Here is a 20,229-nt window from a genome sequence, read left to right on the forward strand (position 1 = left end):
AATATCTAGAGAAACAAAGACTCTTGTGAATTTTCCCATTTATTCTTTTCACACATTGGCAGTAAAACATATTTTGTGGGAAAGAAGGAAAGGAAATAAACATGTATTGAATGCTTGCTATGTGCCATCACTCTTCCTAAACATTATTTTATCTAATGAACATGAGTCTGCCCACTAGTTATTATTATTTTTCCTCTTATAAATATGAAAAGCCCAGAGAGGTTAAGTAACATGTCCAAGGTCACACAGCTTGTCAGTGGTGGAGCAAACAGTCAAACCCAAGTATTCTTTCTATTACCAAATGAGGGAAATGTAATGAATAAAGCCAGGAATTAAAAAGAAAATAAAAATCAGCCAACAATTTAAGATAATAAAAAAGAGAGAGAAAGTACAATATTTACACTTCAAATTTACCTACTGTTGCTAGTAAACATGCTACCTACTGTTGCTAGTAAAAAGTCTTTTCCCCCAGAATAGCTAGAGTTTAATGCCACTAACAATTTCACACATATTCTTTGCTTTTTGAAACCAATGAAGCACATGTCTTTTAAAATAAATTTCAAAGACATGTAATAATCATGCTTTGCTTTCAGTTGCTTCATAAATAGAATCGGCCATGTGATTCTGACAACAAAAGTTCACATATAAACTCTAATAAATGATTATGAAACATGAAAATATGTCCCCCCCCCCTCAAGGAAGTGCAGCTGTAGACGAATCTGCTCCTACAGGAGAGATTCCCCGGAGACCTCAGCTGTAGTGTTCTCGATTCAGAGAGCCCCTGAGGGGAACTTCATACACGTTAGCTCATTTTATCCCACAGCTCTCTGTTATGGATGTCATCCCCATTTTATAATTTAAGAAGTTGAGAGACTGGGGGATGAGGGGATTCGTCCAAAGTTTTTCAGCCATTAATTCATTTTTATCATTTAAACGCATCTTTGACATAGGTAAAACCCCTAGGAACTTGAGGCTCATTGAGGGTGATTTTTGCATGAACACACCCAAGGTCTATGGTCGAACCCACGCTTGTGGTTCTAAGGCCAGCACACTCTAAGGCACAATCATAATCCCCGCTCATCCAGCCACCCGCTCTTCCAGTTAAATATCTCCCAGGATCTGCACTCTTCGCTCAGATCACAGATTTGTGCCTAGTAATTTTCTGGTATCACTCCTTCTTCCAACCTAACCCTTCTTGCTTCTCAGTTCTGGAGAGCAGCTTCAGGAAAGATCGCAAGGGGAATGCCAACTGTCTATCGGGTGCGGGCAAAACCATCAGGTGAATTAAGGGCATGAATGCACAGCCAGGCAGTCTCATGGTAGACCAGATGGATGTGTGAGCACTTCTTGTTAAAACCATAGGGGGTATGTCTCCTTATTTGGCACACAAATCCTTCAGAATAATAAACCTGAAGAATGGCAGCTCTCACACAATGGGCAGACAAAATTCATTTACTCCTCTTGCATCCATGATGGAATTTGTTTGACTTGAGCAATTTATCAGGCGTCTGAAAGGAATTTAAGTGTTCATTATCTTGGTAAATATCCAGATCCTTTCCTGGATCCAGATCCAGAGAATTCTACAGAGCTGTTTATAGGCATGTTTTAGCAATATGTTCCTTAACTTGAATTTCTTTATACAATGGATCAGTGAATAAAGATTTTGATAGGAAAGATACACAAGGTCAGTAAAATTTCCTCATGGAATAGGACTATTTTTGAGAAGTAAAAAGGTCCCTGAGGAGGTCTAGACATCCCTAGCCATTATGCGGACATTTAATTTTGCTTTGTGCTCTGGCAGCATGAGATAGTAGAAAGACAACTGAATTAGGAATGAGAGGACATTACTTTAAGAAAGAATTATATATATATTGTTCCTGCTGCTTTCATTGGGGAATCGTTTAACTTCTAGACCCAGGGGTAATGAGTGGTCACTATTAATGGGAAGCAATGCAGAAAAATGATGATGATCAAGGAGTCTGACATGCTATTGCCTGGGATCAAATCCTGGCTCTATCACACACTGGCTGTTTGACTTTAGGCAAGTAGTTCAATTTCTCCAGGCCTGGGTTTCTTCACCTATAAAAGGGGCTTATTGTTTGATCCTTCAAAGGTAACTGTGAGATTAAATGAAATAATACACGTATAGCACTTAGCAAAGTGCTTGTCCTATGTATCAGTGTCAATGCTATTTGTGTGTATTTTATGATCGTCTCACAATCAATCTCCTCCCAATGGAGAGACATCAATAGAAAGAAAAAATGATACGGCAATAATATATCGAGCAAAGTTTATGTTTATACTGTGCTAGAAATATTAGGAATGCTTAACTGTGTTTATAGATAAGACAATCAACATCTTTAACAAGCTTTTCCTTAGTTACACTTAGGGAGCCTTAGTAGATCCAGGCTGCTGAGGGCTTTACAAGCACTGTCTTACCTCACCCTCACAGCAACCAAAACACAGGACTCACGATCTTCCTTTGATGGCCGCAGACCCCAAGGATCAGCACGAGTATGCAGTCTGCTCAGTGGCCCATGGCTGGAAAGAAGAGGCAGGGTTCGAGCACAAGGCTCATTCCAGCCCCACGCTGCCTTCCAGTTGTTTCATAGTGACTCTTGCTCGTCAACCAATTCCTTGCTTCCCCTTCCTCAAATAAACAGCGCCAGGCAAGCTAATGCTCTTTCATGAGTAAATATTCAGTACAAAAAATTTAATTTGGATAAGGGTATTAAATTGAAAGCAAAAAGTATGCACATTAGTGTTTTTCTGTCTTCTACCACATTAATAAATACAAAAAACAATTAATGTACTAAGTAATGTAGTCTTCTAACTTTACGGGCCCCAGTTGAATTAACTTATGAGTGCATGAACAATGCTGAAGCATATGCAGTTGGGGAAATGCGTTTTCCTTTGCCAATGGGCTGTCTCATCCATGGCAAAACCCCAGCATTCCTTTCAGGAAGAGGCTTTTCAACTGATGAACAAGACGGCACAAGCTAGCAGAACCCCGTGTCTGAAGGGCCGAAGGTACCCACTCAGATACCATCATCAGTGTGAATCCACCAGACCATCCCTCCATCAGAGAGGATCCCCAGGACGCTGCTGCCCAAGTCTCAAAGATGGAACATCTCCTCGAGAAAACTGCGGGAGCTACCCTAATGGAAGAAGTCCTGCTGAAAAAATCACTTATTTTTCCACCAGGCATGTAGCCTTGTCACTGTGCCTAACATGCCCATGACTTGAAGAACTGTCCCTCCCACTGCTCCAGTTGAAAGAACAGTCCAGGGGGTCATGTTCTGAATCTCATGATCTTCTTTATTCAGGGTACAAGTGACAGGACTGGCAATGGGCACTGGACCCAGAGGCAGCCAATCCATAGCCTGATGTGGCCTGGGGCTGATAGTTGTGTCCAAACTGAAAAAATTATTAGCTGAGCTAATCATCTTCCTTCTCTTAGGAATGGGATTGGAATAATGGGAAGAATAAGCTAAATGAGAAGCAGAAAGGGAACTCACAACCACGGCAAGCAGGACAGCAGCCAAGACACAACAATGGCGGCACTCTTGCTAAGCATTGATTTGAACCCAAGACATGAGGCCTGGGCCTGTCTCAGTCCGCTCACTTTTATTTCTGTAAGAGTTCTTCTCTCTCATTGTGCAGTGGGTGTGCCTACAAGTGCCCTCTTTTCTTGACAGTTGAGTCAGCCTATGTGACTGACTCTCCTCCACAACCAGCCCTAACAGCTAAACAATTGTTTCTCTAGGAGTCTTTACAGTTCCTCTTCACAACGGAGATCATGAAGGGGAATTTACACCATATCCAGTGTGTACTCAAAGATTCATTTACTCATTCCTTATACTCTTTCCTCCCTCCCTTCTTCCCTGACTTCCTTCAAGCAATACTTACTAAGCATCTGCACTGTTTATGCTTTGGTGAGATTTGTGAATGTCCCTGGAGTTGTTCTTACTATGTGTCAAATACTTAGATACTTAGCACGTACTGATGAACGAGATAAACAATACCCCTGCCCTCACCGAGTGTTTAGTCTGACAGAAGAGGTAAAATGTAAACCAGTTGTTGAGGAGTGTACTCTGGGACACATAAGGAGGCTGACTTCATCCTGTGTAGGTAGGTCCTGCTCCAAAAAGTGACATCTAAGCTGACACCTGAGGGCACAAAAGGAATTTGCCAGCTAAAAGGAGTTGGCCTGAAAAAGAGAGGGAGAGTTTTCTAAGCAGAGTGTTCCAAACATGTGCAAAAGTCCATCAGACCAGCAAGAAACCATCACCAGGCCCCCCAAACTAAGAAGTGGAAATGTGTACAGAGGACAAAATTGGCTTTCAGTATGAGAGGTAAAAGCCAGCCCTGGTGGTCTAGGGGTTAAGATTTGGCGTTCTCACTGCCACAGTCGAGGTTCGTTTCCCGGTGAGGGAACCCCACCACTCATCTGACGTCAGTCGGTCATCAAACTGTGGCAGTTGTGTGTTGCTGTGACGCTGGAAGCTATGCCACTAGTATTTCAAATTCCAGCAGGATCACCCACAGTGGGCAAGTCTCAGTAGAGTTTCCAGACTAAGACTGACTGGAAAGAAGGACCTGGCTCCCACTTGTGAAAAAATTGGCCATTAAAACCCTATGAATAGGAGCAGAGCATTGCCTGACACAGCACTGGAAGGTGAGAGGATGGTACAAAAAGACCAGACAGGGTTCTGCTTTGTTGTACACAGGGTTGCTAGGAGTCAAAATCGACTCAGTGGCACTAAAATGAGAGCTAAAAGGAGTGAGGGTAAACCTCCCCCGATTTTGATGATGTGTCCGTTTCCACTGGCAGCATCCTTCTTTCTTGTAGGTTCCAAAGAGACCAAACGGACTGGGGCAGACGCTAGAGGGTGGACAGCGGTTGGGAAGCACTCAGCCCCTCAAGGAGCAGAGATCAGGCACTTACACTTCACACCTCACCTTACTTTCTAGGGCAATTATCTTACACTGTCCAGTGGCACATGGATTGGTAAAAAGCATTTCTTTATCATTGCTATATCATGATCACAATTATCTTTTCCTATTTATAGTTTACATAATGCTTTTACATGCTTGATCTCACTTAAAACTTTCAACACTGTGGGAAAGTAGGCAAGGGATATTGTCCCCACTATTCAGGTGAATAAACTGAGGCTCTCAAAGGAAGGCTAAGCTAATAGAATGAACAAGGATAATTACAAACACAGCCCAGGTTAAATACATGCCTGCAGAAGATGACAACTCGAAGGAAGGTCATGGTTCTGTATACACATTCCTTAGAGACTTTCTAGTATTTTTTTCTACTAACATTTTTTCTTAGCTGGATCAAGGAGAGATGTGAACCCTCTGGGGAACAGAGAACTAAGGCTGATGCCTCTACCTGAGCACAAGTCCATGGTCCTTCCCTTCTCCTATCTGGGAGACTCCCAAGGTCCAGGTGCACCTGGGTATGAGGGTATGGCTAGTAAGTGCCTGTGGTTGACCCTATGAGGACCTTCATCCATACCCTGGAGAACTCAGTTGGATACACTGTAATTTTTTCAAGCATAAGCAATGTTCTGTGGTTATGATTTGAGAAAGATAGGAAAATTCTCCCCACACAACTCAACAAAAATTCCCAGGAAACAAGTGCCTGCAATTCTTCCATTAGATATTTTCCTGTAGGTTCAACACTTGCCTGTCTGGAATGCTCTTTGAAATGCAAATATTGCAAGGAGCAAGCCTCTGGAGAGGCAGTCATGCTATAACAAAAATAACCATGGCAGCATGATGTAGGGGTAGACAGCTCATAAGAGGTACATGCAAATGTGAACATAGATTTTCTACTTCAGAATTTTGCCAAGACTCTCACTTGCAAGCAGTTGCCATAATGTTCTAGATTACCCTCTGATGGATTTCTACTTTCTCCTTTTTCATCAACATCAGAATCACCTGAATCATCATCATCAGTATCATCAACATCATCATCATCATCATCATCATCACCTTCATAATCATTTGTTGAACAATTATAGCCCAGGCACCATGCAAGGTGGTTTACTTGGATTAAGTCGTTTACTCATTACAGCAACTCTCTGAATTAGGAACTATTATCAGTCCCAATTTATAGATGAGAAAAATGAAGTCTAGTGAAGTCAAATAACTTGCCCCAAACCACTAAGCTGCTGAAGAATAAAACTGGGATTCGTAGGAAATATTTTTCTCTTCTTTTCTGTCTTGTGGGACCAAACGCCAATTGTCTTAATAAACTCAGGAAAGCCTTAAGTGATGAATCCATTAGCACACTGGGGAGTTGCTCTTTTATGGAAGTGTATTTATTGATTCATATTCCATTTGCACATGATTTTTGTCACTAATTCAGAGGCTGGAAAGTTATAATTAAATCCACATTAATATAACTTTGAAATTACATAAGACTCTCAATGGCAGATTGCTGCTCACAGTTTAAATAAGTTGTATCTTAGAATTGTTTATACTTAGCAAAAAGAGTTATCTGACTCATGCACACAGATTTTTTTAAGAAAATAGAAAAAAGACTATAAAATAAGATTAAACTGTTGGCTTTATAAGTCTTTTTCTGCATATTTTAAGTTAAAAGATACTGATTTTTTAATTAGAATCTACTCTACCTTGGTAATTAATAGCCAAAAGAAAATAAAACTGAATGTAAAAGACAATTGATTTGTGTCAAATTCATTTCTAAATACAAACACTCCTTGGCATTTCCAGAAAAAGCCTCAAATATATATCTTAGTGGGTGAGATAAACACTGCAAAGTAGGATAGCATCTGCCTTTTAAAGTTTCTTTGAGGATTAGGGAAAAGGTACATTGAAGGAAGCAGAAAATGTAGCATTTAAGAGCATACAGTTTTGCAGTGAGACTGCTCAGATCTTGGCTTTGCTATTTCCTACAATTTTATCCTTGATGAGTTAGTTAACATCCCTGAGCCTCATGGTGAAACGGGAATGTGAGAGCCATACAGATTCAACACGATGACGCACGAAAACACTGAAATATAGTGCCTCATGTGAAGCCTGCATGACAAAACTAGATACTTCCCTAATTAGGGGTTTCAAATGGTGGCTATTTATATGATATGATATGATACACGACATGATAACATGTTTCATTTTATTATTATCAACGACATGATTATAAACGCTATCAATTTCAAGCAAGCAGCATGATGTTTGCTTGGATAACACAGCTCAGAATGTCGATTCAGGAATGAAGATTATGTAAAGCAGCTGCCTTCATTTAAATCAAGTACATCTGTACTTCATATTTTAGACACCTTGCATCTCTGGTTTAGCTGGCCTCCTTCGGGAAGGCAGAAAGAAATGGCAGAATGGAGATGTGAAGTCCAGGGGTTGTAGCAGAAATGGCATAGCAAAATTGGAGATGGACGTCAAAGAATAAGGATTAGAGGAATCAGGCAAGGTGACCCAGAAGTTAATTCTATAGGGACAGAATCTGGACCTGCAGCATTGTGTTGGAGGACTGTGCCAACCAAGCAAATATCATTTTGGGGAGTTGAAGTCCTTTTGATGTCCTTACATCTGCACCAATTCTAGTCCTAAACAATGTGGACGTGTTGAAGTCTTCGTATTCCATTACACACAAATCCACAGCGCAAATCCAGAGCCTTGGACAAAGTAGAGAGAAGAAAGAATGTGCTAAAAAAATTTTAAAAAAGGAAAAAAAAAAATAGCAGACCAAAGTCCTACTGGCAAAGTACTGAAGTGACAAAATAAGAATGATCAGTGGAAGGCAGGACTAAAACAACTTAATTTTTCAGATTAAGTCTGAGAAATGGGGTAAATTTTACATATATATAAAGCCATTTCAAAATGATTTAAAAGATTTGCTGGACCTATTTTATCATCAGGGAGTAAATAAAACAGACCACCAGAGTCAGAGTGAATTTCTGTTTTGACCTGAAAGGTAGTGAAAAGTCCCTTGACCTCATTTAAGCAGAGATTAAGGATTTGGGAGTTTTGCCTCAACATCTTTGAAATTGGCTACAGCTTTTCCCTGAAGGTTTGACTTTTATATGTTATTTAGACTTTAAATCTGCTGTTTCCATGAGCCCTTCCTAGGTGGAGAACACACAAATAAAGTGCATTTTCTCCCTAAGGCTATCAATCCAAATGTGGAGGATGTCTTTAGAAGTAATACCACTTAATATGATCAATCCATAGGAAATCATTTAAAATACGAGTTATTTTTAAGAATTACTCATGTGTTACAACCGTGGACAAGTGATACGCCTCCGATTCTTCCTGCTTACCACAGCTTTCCTTTCCTCTCTCTTCTCTCTCCCACTGCAACTCAAATTACACCCATTGGAAAAAAAATCAATTTTAACAGTTGAGTGGTATACACCTGTCCTTTACTCTATGCTTGTATAAATTATACACACTCACACCCACTCACACAAAACTATGTCTTCTTTTTTCATTTTTACAAAAATAGTATTGTATTTTATACATTATTTTGAAATCTGATTGAATAAATTTTTCACACATTGATTAGAAGAACAAAAATCACTTGTTTCCATTTAATAATTTTATCAAATACTAACAATGAAACTCATTTTTCTCACTTAATTTTATCAAATATGATTACATATATTGACCTCCAGGTCAATGCATATTGATTTAACTCATTCTTTTTAATGGCAGTATAATATTTCACAACATGCATGTATCATACTTTGGCCATTTTCCTATTAATGGTCTTAGTGTTTCTAGTTCTTTCCTCTGCAAATGATGTTGCAGTACATATCCTTCAACATATATCTTTACATACACTTTTATTTCTACAGCATAAATACCAAAAAAAAAGATTGTAGTTTAAAGACTTTACAGACTAACAACTTTAAAGCTGCTCAATCACAAAGCAAGAGAAACTAGTGTTTCTGTCATTATCGATTTACTCTTTCTGCTGATGACTTACTGTTTACCAAGCACTGTGAAAGGCACTAGTGGGGAACGCAGACAAACAGAACAAATTTCCTGCCATCTCAGAGATGACAGTCCCTCTCGCTGTCAATATCTGCTACAGAAAAAGATACCTCCAGCAGTTGTTCCAGCCACTGCACGCACATAAAATGTGTTCTGTGTTCGCTTTCCCTCCCTCCCCCCACCGTGTGAAACTTTCTCAGTGATAACCTTTTTCTCTCTCCCTGCTCTCATCTCTTTACCTTAGCTCTTTTAAAATGTACGTCAACTAACTTAACTGCCTTTTTAAGGTTTTTTGGGCGCATTATTCAGGTTCTCTTCCACAAATGAGAGGCTAATAACTGATTTACAAGCAAAAGTCCTTCCTCTGTAGATCCTGAGAGGCCCAGAAGAGAGAGAAGGACTGTAAATATTTGAAACGTAACAAATTTTCTGCTATTCCCCTCCCCCCACACACAAAGAAAAAAACAACTATAACACAGTGTGATAAATTCTCGTGAATGAATGAATGAATAACTGTAATTGAAGTCCGAAGAATGGGATGAATCATCCAGTTTGGAGTGGAGAAAAGAAGCAAACATGAGCGAAATCTTCACTGAGGAGGTCATGTCTAAGGTGAGGTTAAAAGACAAACATCCTTTCTAGGCGTGGGACATGAGGGCGTTCCATAGAGTATGAACAGAAATAGGAAGAGCTGTAAGGCGAAAAGTGCTTTTGAGTTTTGGAGAGGCTGTGTAGCTTAGGATGGTGGTTCTCCAACTTTAAGGTGCAAAGAACTATCCAGGGAGCTTGCTTAAAATGCAGATTCCTGGGCACCCCTCTTCCCAATATTTTGATTATAAGTCTGGAAATCTGCATTTTAAACAAATCCATTCAAGTTTACCACACTTTGAAATACACCATTAGAGGCTGTATGGTGACTAGTGGTATGAAACAATGTCGCAACAGGACTGCAAAGAATCCAAAACTAATGTTTCAGATAAGCCACAAGGTGAGAGAATAAGAGATTATGTCAGAAATGATGTCAGGTCTTTGAATATGGTTTCGAGAGACAGTGGCTTGGCAATGGAACCAGTGGGGAAGGCAGTTAGAGTTACTATTTTGATTTAAAAAATAACAATACTCTTTCACAGGGAATGTTTATTGAATGGCTGAAGGAATGAACGAATGTGGACAGAATTCCAAGAAAACCAAGGGAAAGTTTCCTGGCCTGTGAGCACTGCTTGCTTTGTTTAACTCGACTGGGAAGAAAAACAGTTGTGGAGTAGCCAACCCAGACCCACTAGTTCAAGCCTTCCCAATGCTGTCTTGATTTATGTCAAAATGATACATTCCTGCATTTTTATGCAGGTCTACAAGCAAGGCCGATGTAATTATCCTGTAGGTCATCCATGTAAACACGCATCACAGCAGTGTAGCCAAAGCCAGATACTAGCCCGGGGAATGAAGACCGGGGAGGACCGAGCACACTCTTATGTAATTTCCCAGCTCATCAGTGGTAGGGCCTGTGATTAATGCTACATGACGGGCTTTGAACTTTCTGTTCAGATAGGTCTGCTTGCCTTTCAGAGCTCCTAGCAAGAGGGAACGTGTGACCCACAGATTTCACTCTGAATAACCATCATCCAAGCCAACAACACTAACACCGCTCCGTGGTCCCCTGAATAGCTGTCTCTGTGCCTCACTCCTCTGTCAATAGACAAGTTGCTATAGGACTGTCAGGGTGTGTTTTTTAAGGAGACAAAACAGAAGAGTAATCCAACTTCGTAAAGCCACACAAAGAAGGCTGGAAAGGGGGGCGGCTCTTCTGGGAAAAAATCAGAAGAGCCCTCGAGGAGTGGCTAGAGTAGAGAAACTATAACATGGAAGGATGGGGTCCTTCTCCCTAGCCCAACAGCTTTCATAGCCCCGCAGCATCTCTCTCACTGGAGCTCCCAAGAGGAGTTGGCCACAGTGCTTCCAAGCATCCCAGGCCAGGAGAAGAGCTGTCTCCCTGCTGACCAACTTTCCGAGCCTGGTCAAGTCCTCCGAGTGACGACGCTCAGCCCCTCTGCTCAAGCCTTCACCCCGCAGAAGCCCAGGTGAGGAGCCCGTACCTCGCGGCAGCTCCTCCATCTGCTCCCCTCCCCGTCTGCCCAGGAGGCTCCTTTCAACAGCCCCTGCGCGTTTGCAAGCGATGAGATGAGATGACACCTAGTCCCGGCGCTTGCAAAAATTCGTCCACCGAGCAGGGAGCACCCCGCCCGTGCTCTCCTCACCTGATGATCGCCGCCTTGGTCCCCTCCCCGCACGCACACCGCTACTCACCAATTCCAGGGCTCGCAGGAAGGCAAGGGGCTCCTTCAGCGCCCGGAAGGTGCCTGCTGAGGCCAGCTTTGGGCGAAGGAGACAAGAGAGAGAAAGAGAAAGCGTGAGCCAGGGCCTGGGAGCGCTCTCGGAGCCGCGGGGACCCCAGGACCAGCCGCCCTGCCCCGTCGTGTCCTACCTGGCTCACAGGGTCCATAGCTCGCGCTCGCTCGCTCTTCCTACCCACCGGTTCCCTGTAAATGAAGTTCGGGGGACACCACCGTCCCGTCCTCAGGGCCAGAAGCCCCCTTTCGGGAGGAGCGAGGCCCAGGAGCAGCGCGGAGCGGGCAGGGTGCCTGGGAGAGCGGGATGCCCCGTGCTGGCTCGCGAACGTTCGGGTCTGCTGTGTGCTCCGCGAAGCCTGCGCGCCCGGGAGGCAAGCAGAGCCGGCCGAGGGGTGAGGAGGGAAGAGCTGGGGTGGGGGAGAGGCAGCCAGAGAGGGGAGAAAGCCAAGCAGCCGGGGGAAGGCTGCCATTGGCCAGCTGCGAGCTCCAGAGGGGAGGGCGAGGAGGTGGGCGAGGCAGAACCAACAGACATTGGTGCAGGCTCAGCCGCGCGCGCCCGGTGCCCTCGGGCTCCGGGCAAACTTTGGGGCTGTTGGTTGGGGAAAGCAGACTGACACCATCAGCAAGTCAGTTCCCTGCCTGAAGAAGGGGGTTCTAGGTAAGAGAAAGGCACCCACACCTTACATGGAAAGGTGTGTGAGTTCTGACCACTAAAGAAAGACTGTTGACTGTTCATTCCCCTAAGACTTCATCCAACTTCCTCCGTGTGGCCAGGCAGTGCCAGGTGCTGGGACACATCAAAGAACAGGATAAACACTGCTCCTTCCCCCGGGGTCAGCAGAAGATCGAGGCAGAGGGAACTGGGTTAGAGGGGAGAGGGAAAAACAAATTAATCTTAATATGGGACAACGTGCCAGGCGGGTAATCCTTACGGACACTGTGTGAAGTCAGGAGCAAATGATTATGCGCATTTTACATGTAGAAAATAGACTTAGTGAGGCTGAATTAGTCAAAGCAACACAGCTTTGGAGGAGCTAAACAGGGATTGGAATTCAAGTTCCTTTAAAACTCATGCTGTTTCTACTGAGATCCTGTGCCTAAGATACAACCTTCAAACGAAGCTGCTGGAATTATCATAAACAGGACTGAGCCTTGCCCTCCAAAACTCATGCTCTTGTTCCTTAGTCAGCTAACCTTGCTGAAAATGATAAATAACAACAGCAACAAAAAATGAGATCTTTCTGAGTCAGACCTTGTGACTTTTAAGGGCTTTGTAAACATTATTTCATTCAATATTCGCAAACCTCATGGGTTAATTGTTCTGTTATTCTCTTTGTAGAGATGAGGAAATTGAGGGCCATGGAAGGCAAGTACTCAGGTTGTACAGCTAGCAGATAATGAAGCCAGAGTTGAATTCAAAAGAAGAGTCATGGAAAAAAGAAGAGTCAGAACTCTTAGCCACTACACCCTGGAGCTGGTCTGGCCTCTTCCTTCTCACTCCCTGTGGACTGGATTCCGTGTATGAGTGGTCTCCCGGCAACACGGAGAGCCCATCTGTTTACTACAAAGATTTGCCAAAAAGGTTTGGAGTTTGCCTGTACGTTTGCGAGTGTGTGGAAGGGGGAGGTAACTAATATTTAGGCGTGAGGGAGAGAGATGGAAATGAATAGTCTGGAGTCTGGGAGGGGGAAGCGGTAGGCCCAAACTGGGTAAGAAGGAAAGCGTCCAGTGTAGATGCCCCCTGCCCATGGATTTTGTCAAAGAAAAACTAGAAATTTAGTGAGTAAGAGCTCCAAAGGGCTAGTTGCACCATCTGCAGTCAGCCGGTTTTGTTCCTACTGCTCTTGCTACATGCAGATCGAGTCTAAAACGATTGGAAACCGTGGTTTCAAAAATAAGCCGTTATGCAACTACAAGAGGAGGGGGAGAGAACTAACATCGTCAACTACTTAGTGTGTGCCCTGCAATTTTTATATATATTCGTATGTGTGAAGTTACTTAGTCTCTTAAAGACGTCAGTTTTTTGTTTTTGTTTTTTTAATCTGTAAAATGGAGCCAACAGTATCTACCTTAGCTGGTTGTTATGAGAACTCAGAGATTTTGTAGATAACGTATCTAGAGCAGAGTCCAGCACATCATAATCTCTCCACATGTATGTTACATTTTTCACTGCTCACACTTCTACGGAAGCAACGATGAAGGCCCAGAGGTCCACATTAGAGGTGTGGTCCATTGTAGCGCTATCCTGCCATTCTCTACAGTGCCCCTCCCACACATGTCATTCCGGTCTGAACTCAGGAGTTGCCACGTTACTTTCTTTGGCCAATGAAATGTGGGCAGAGGTGATGTGTGCATTTCTGGGCAGAAATTTTTTGTTTGTTTGGTTTTGGTTTTTTCACTGAGGAAGATTCCCCCTGAACTAACATCTGTGGCAATCTTCCTCTATTTTGTATGTGGGTCGCTGCCACAGGATGGCTGCCACTGAGTGGTGTAGGTCTGCACCTGGGAGCTGAACCTGGGCCACTGAAGCAGAGTGCGCCGAACCCAACCAGTAGGCCAAGGGGCCAGCCCCCAACTGGCCAGAAGCTTTGAGAACTCCTCCTACAATGATTTTCTATTTGCTTATTTCCTCTACCATGCTGAATACAATGTATTACACAGAGGCTACTCTGACAGCCTGGCATAAGGTTGAGGTAGAGCAGAGCTGCAACTGGACCTTGATGGACATGGAGCCAAGCAAGAAATGCCCTTTGGGTTGTAAGCAACTGAGATTTTTAAGTCTCTTGTTACTACAGAACAGCATAATCCATGCTGATTGATACAAGAATTAACACAGCTGGTAAGTAGCTGAACCAAGATTTCGTCTTGAGCCTATAGAACCTCATTATCCTTACATCCTTGCTCTTTCCATCATAGTCAACTAGCGTATGGGGTATAACGTCTCCTGCATATGTTTAATAATGATGATCATTACCATAATAGTTAACATCAATTCAGTTCCCACTACGTGCCAGGCATTGTGCTAAGTGCTTTACATACATCATTTAAGCATCACCACAATCCCCCCTTTTATGGATAGTATATAAAGGCTTAGAAAGGCTAAGTAACTTGTCCAAGGTCATCTAAACATTTGTATCTCCTTGGACAGAAAGAGGGATTTATTTAAAATATTGCCCACTTGCCTTTCATGTGAGCTGTGAACTTGGCACGGACGAAGTGTGATTACTGAGCCTGTTTCCTCAGATCTCTCTTCACACCCAACATTCCTCCTTGCTAATATGCTGGCGAATCTTTCCAGTCCTCCAAACACCATGTGAAGGAAGCCAGAATGTGGCAAATGGCAGTGTAATAGCCTAGACAACAATTGCCTGTTGTCAGAGGATGCCTTTCACGTTCCAGAAATGTATGAGCTTCAACAGCTGCATCACCAAAATAACCCAGAGTTTCATATCACATTTGCAATGTTAAATATTTTGTAGACTTTGGGATTAGAACCTCTATATTCCAACCTGAGAATAACATTGGGTTATTTCCTAAAGAACTAGGTTGGGAGAGGTATGAGGGATGATGTAAACACTGCCACAATATTCCTCTCAGAGGCTGAAGGTAATCTCTTCTCTTGTGCCCCAAGATGACAAAAGAAAATTTCCCTCGTACTATCACGAATCTGTTGCAGTGGCTCAATAATCATGTTAACTTCTGTGGGGTATAAATGATCTATTTTGGTGGCCTATATTGATTATGTAAATCAAAAGTCTCCAAATTCTTGTTTTGTTTTCTGCCAAGGACTTAGAGTTATGAAGACTTCCTTTGACATGCCAAGGCAATCTAGTCATTTACTGCAGTGGTTCTTAATAGAGGGCAGTTGAGGCCCTTCCTGCCCCTAGAAGACATTTGGCAATGTTTGGAGACATTTTTAATCGCCACAACTGGGGGTTTGTGCTGTTGCTACCTACTGGCACCTAGAGAAGAGCCACCAAGGATGCTGCTCAACATCCTACACTGGGGAAGACAGCTGCCTGCCACAAAGAATCATCCGGAAAATGTCAATAGTGCTAAGGTTGAGAAACCCTGACTTACTCATTCAACAAGTAAGAAGTGCTTGCCTCTTATGTGTTCATACTGTTCTAGGAACTGTGAACAGCTTGACAAAACTCCTGCCTTCCCAGAGCTTACATAGTAGTGGGATATACTGGAAGCTGAATTTGTTCAAGCTCAGTATTTGCCAAAACAAGCAAATAAACAAAATTCAAGTTATAAAAACAACCACTTTGGATCTCAAAGAGAGTTCATCTTGAATCCCAACTACGAAAACCACTGAACCAAGCTGTACTAGATGGACTTGCATTATTCCAGCAAATTAAATCTTCTTCTCAGGGAAGAACGTACCTGGTTTCGTCTTCCTGTGTCTCTTGGAGCAAGGAGGAAAAAGCAAGTTAAAATTTTATCCATAGCTACTTAACACAGGAGGGAATACTACCCATATGTTATGATGCTTACAATACTGGAAATGAGTAATGAATGGAAGTCATTCAAAATGTTACATATTTAACTCTTGCTCATGCTGCTAACCTGAACTTTCCTTAACTAGGGAGCATGAAACAAAGGCCAACAGGTCTGTGTAATTATTAGTTTGCATATTTGGTTTGCATGTGGCCACTGGTACACAGGACAGGAGACGGTGTGGAAATATTTTCAAATAAAGCCATTTTTACTTATGTTTTATCTTAAATGGCTGCAATAAAATGTGCAAAGATGTGTGTCTTTGTTTGGTGTAAAACTTCATCACAAGACAAGATTCCATAGGTTTCCTATGGAATTCTGGGCATTCAAATGAAATCATTCTTAATTAATAATCATAACTGATATAAAAATTCAAATATGAATGGTCAATATGAACTCACATCACAAAATGCTTTTACTATTTCTATTCCATCTTTTTTTTTTTTGCTGAGGAAGATTCACCCTGAGCGAACATCCACGACAACCTTCCTCTGTTTGTTTTTTAGCATGTGAGCTGCCAGCACAGCATGGCCACTAACAGAGCAGTGTATGTCCACACCTAGAACTGAACCTGGGCCGCTGAAGCAGAGCATGCCAAACAACCACTAGGCCACTGGGGCTGGCCCTATTTCTATTTCTATCCTTGTTTTAAAAAAAGGTATCTGACTATTTGACCAGGCTTGAATACATGAAAATTAGAGGACCAAAACTCCTGTGAAAGGATTCAGCATTGACCGCAGGGAATAATAGTAGAACAGTAATCACAGTAATTAGTCTTGTAATGTATTAAGTAGAAAGTAGATGCTGTCACAGTGCTAAGTGCCCCCATAGGCATAACTTGTTAATATCCTCATCAACCTTATAAGTATGCACTACTGTTTTTCCCCTTGTGCAGATGAGAAAACATAGGCCCAAAGAAATTAGAAATCTCAGCCCAGGTTTTGTGGATAGTAAACAGCAGAGTCATGGTTTTCCTCCTATCCTCATAACTTTCCAAGAAAAAGATGATATACAGTTTCCATTGCAAATTGGAGAATGTCACAAGCTTTAGGCAAAAATATTTTTCTTGCTGAAAGATAAACAAAATTTCTCTGGAGAAATAAAGATGGGCAGCCTTGTCTACTACTATGATGCCTACTACTCTTACTCCATGAACGTAGTGGAACACAATTAGGAAACTCCTCCCCTTCTCAAAGTCTCAGTCATTCTAATTATTTTTGTCTTTCATCACTGGCTGTGTTTTCCAAAAAGCTCACTATTTTGGATGTTCTCCTTGGATCACGGTCGTGTTTTCACAGATTCATGGAGCACAACAGCTTTGAGTTAATCTCGCGTCACCCACTGCAATGTTTGAATAAAGTAACAGAAGCCCAAGGAATGGAGGCATCTTGCCTAAAGTCTTCTTCCCCAGGAAAGAGTCTAGCATAAGGGATGATGATGTAAGTTCTGGAATCAGATTGACCGAGTTCGTCATATCCTCGCTCCTTCACTTCCTAATTGTCTGACCTTGAGCAGGTTACTTAAACTCTTGTCACTCAGTTTCCTTATCTGTAAAATAGGCTAATAGCTGTACCACCCACATCACTTTGTAAGAAGGAATAAATGAGTTAACAGAAGAAAAGCATCCAGAAGAATATCTGGCACTACGGAATCTAATATAGAAAGCTACTGAAAAGCCAAGAAAAATGACTGATGACAGTAGTAAGGAGATGGTCTCCGATATCAGCAACCCAAGTGTTTATCACACCACCACCACTTAGACTACACACTTTCAAAAAATCATTTATTTTCTTCTATTTCTCTTCTTTCTTTTCAAAATTCTCATTTCTTTTTCCTCCAAATTCTTCTTCTCTCTTCTTCCTTTCTCCGTTAAACTCCAAGCCTGTCACTTGATCTTGGGATTTTCTTTGGAAGCTGGTAAGAATATTGGGTCATTCAAAACATTCTTTTTGGGGGCTTCCAGATACACATACACTTCCTGAAAAAATACAATATAATATAAAAATGTTTTAAATTTCTTTGATGTTTATAAGTAGGGCCTTGGTGGGGATTTTTGTGATTTTCTTAAAAATAGTTTTACTTGGCAATATTTGCAATATCCAATAATTTTATTCTCGTTTAGAGCAAAATATTTCTATATAAAAATACTTACAGATGATGAAGATAGGCAAGATCAGATGGATTCTCCCATATCTTTAATAAAAACGTGTAATCCGAATTGTACTGCATGCTTTTGACTTTATTAAATTCTCCAGACAGGCTTTAGACCCATCTTCAATATGACAGAATGGCTTTTGCATCTGCTCTGAATGAGGCAAAAATCTTACCCTGTTCAGCCATTGTAAGAACACATTTACTTTTTCCTTCCTAAACTAAACCTTTAAGTAAAAAACAAACTCAAATTAATTCAAATATGACCCATTAGAATTAATGGTGCTTTGGGTACTTCATGGTCGTATTCTCTGCCGTCCCGGGTTCTCTCACACAGCTTGGCAACTGTGTGAGGACACTGCCGGATCCACTCACACAGAGAGAAGCACAAATCCAATACCTAAAATTAGGCTTTCACTAAATTATATTGCACTGAATTTTACACCTGCTCGGCAAATAATACCCAAAAGAAAGGTACAATTACCTAAGTTCTTTGCCAGAAACAGAAGACAGGTTAAAATTTAAGAAACACTAAAAAAGAGAGAAGAAAGGAAGAAAGGAAGGAAGGGCAGGAGAGAGAGAGGAGACAGAAAATGACAGAATTCTTTCCTCAAACCGTGGCCAGCAGACGTGATCAACAGCATCATTGTAAGTTACTTTTATTGAGAATTTGCTGTGTTCCAGGCCCTGTGATAAGCTCCTTATAACACTATGAATTAGTTACTATTCCCAAATCATGAAACTGAAGCATAGATAAGTTAATTACTTGCCCAGGTTCATACAGCTAAATGGAGAAGCGTCCAAGTTAGAGGCCAATATTTCTTAAGAGCCTAAACTAATTTTATACCTTCTAATTATCCAAGATATAAAATACACATCTCTCAGATCACAACTAGAAATTGGAGATATTGATGAGACTTTTATTTAGTCACCCACCCCAAGTGCCTAATTAAATTTTAGGGAATTGATCACCCACATTCTCAATCTTACTTTTTATTGTGGTAAGAACACATATGGATATCCAGTTTTCCCAACACCATTTACCAGAGAGCCTGATCTTTCCCCATCGTGTATTCTCGGCAGTCTTATCGAAGATCAGTTGACCATATATGTCTGGGTCTATTTCTGGGCTCTCTGTCTTGTTCCCTTGGTCTATGTCTGTTTTTATGCCAGTACAAACTGTTTTAATTACTATAGCTTTATAATATATTTTGAAATCAGGAAACATGATGCCTCCAGCTTTGCTCTTTTCTCCAAATTGTTTTTGTTGTTTGAGGTCTTTGTGGTTGCATGTGAATTTTAGGATTGTTTTTTCTGTTTCTGTGAAAAACGCTATTGGGATTTTTGATAGGAATTGCATTGATTGTAGATCATTTTGGGTGCTATGGACTTTTTTTAACATTATTAAGTATTCCAATCCATGAACACAGATGTCTTTCCATTTGTTTCTGTCTTCTTTAATTTTTTTCATCAATGTTTTATTGTTTTCAGTATAAAAGTCTTTTGCTTCCTTGGTTAAGTTTATTCCAAAGTATTGCACATTCTCAGTCTTTATATGTCCTTTTAGTTTTAGTCTCACTACTAATGATTTTTGCAACACCGTTGTTCTTAAGAAAAGCGCTGTTTCCATTTATTTTCAAGATACCAAAAGGATTTCTCGCTTTACCTTAGTGTTGTAGAATGTTAAATACTAATGAGGTGAGAGGAAAATATTTGATCAAAAAAATTACTTGAGGTATTAAGCCATAAAAAGACAAGGAAGAAACTTAAATGCATATTTAAACATTGGAAGCCAATCTGAAAAGGCTTTATACTGTGTGATCCCAACTATATGACATTCTGGAAATGGCGAAACTATCGAGACAGTAAAAACAATAGAGGTTTCCCTAAGTTAGGGTAGAGGGAGAGATGAATAGGCGGTACACAGAGGATTTTTAGGGTAATGAAAATACTCTGTCTGATTCCATAATGATGAAGACATATCGTTATACATTTGTCCAAACCTATATAATCTATAACACCAAGAGTGACTGTAATGTAAGCTGTGGATTTTGGGTGATTATGATGTGTCAATGTAGCTTCATCAATTATAGAAATTGTACCACTCATGTGGTGGATGTTAATGGGGGAGGTTATGCATGTGTGGGGGCAGGGGGTATATGGGAAATCTCTGTACCTTCTGCTCAATTTTGCTGTGAATCTAAAACTGCTTTAAAAAATAATAAAGTCTAGGTAAAGA

At 41.4% G+C, this 20,229-nt stretch overlaps 1 protein-coding gene across 1 annotated transcript in view; it reads right to left on the reverse strand.

The window, feature by feature from the left end:
- The window catches only part of SYNPR (synaptoporin), a 289,023-nt gene extending 277,257 nt beyond the window's left edge, over positions 1–11,766 (reverse strand). The window contains exons 1-2 of the mRNA XM_014859284.3: positions 11,471–11,766; positions 11,293–11,358 (exon numbers count right to left, since the gene is read on the reverse strand). Of these exons, the coding sequence (XP_014714770.3) occupies positions 11,293–11,358; positions 11,471–11,488 (84 nt within the window). The 5' untranslated portion in view covers positions 11,489–11,766. The remainder of the gene's footprint in view (positions 1–11,292; positions 11,359–11,470) is intronic.
- Positions 11,767–20,229: the final 8,463 nt, after the last annotated feature.

The sequence above is a fragment of the Equus asinus genome, chromosome 21 (genome assembly GCF_041296235.1).
Source record: "Equus asinus isolate D_3611 breed Donkey chromosome 21, EquAss-T2T_v2, whole genome shotgun sequence".
Classification (NCBI taxonomy): Eukaryota; Metazoa; Chordata; class Mammalia; order Perissodactyla; family Equidae; genus Equus; species Equus asinus.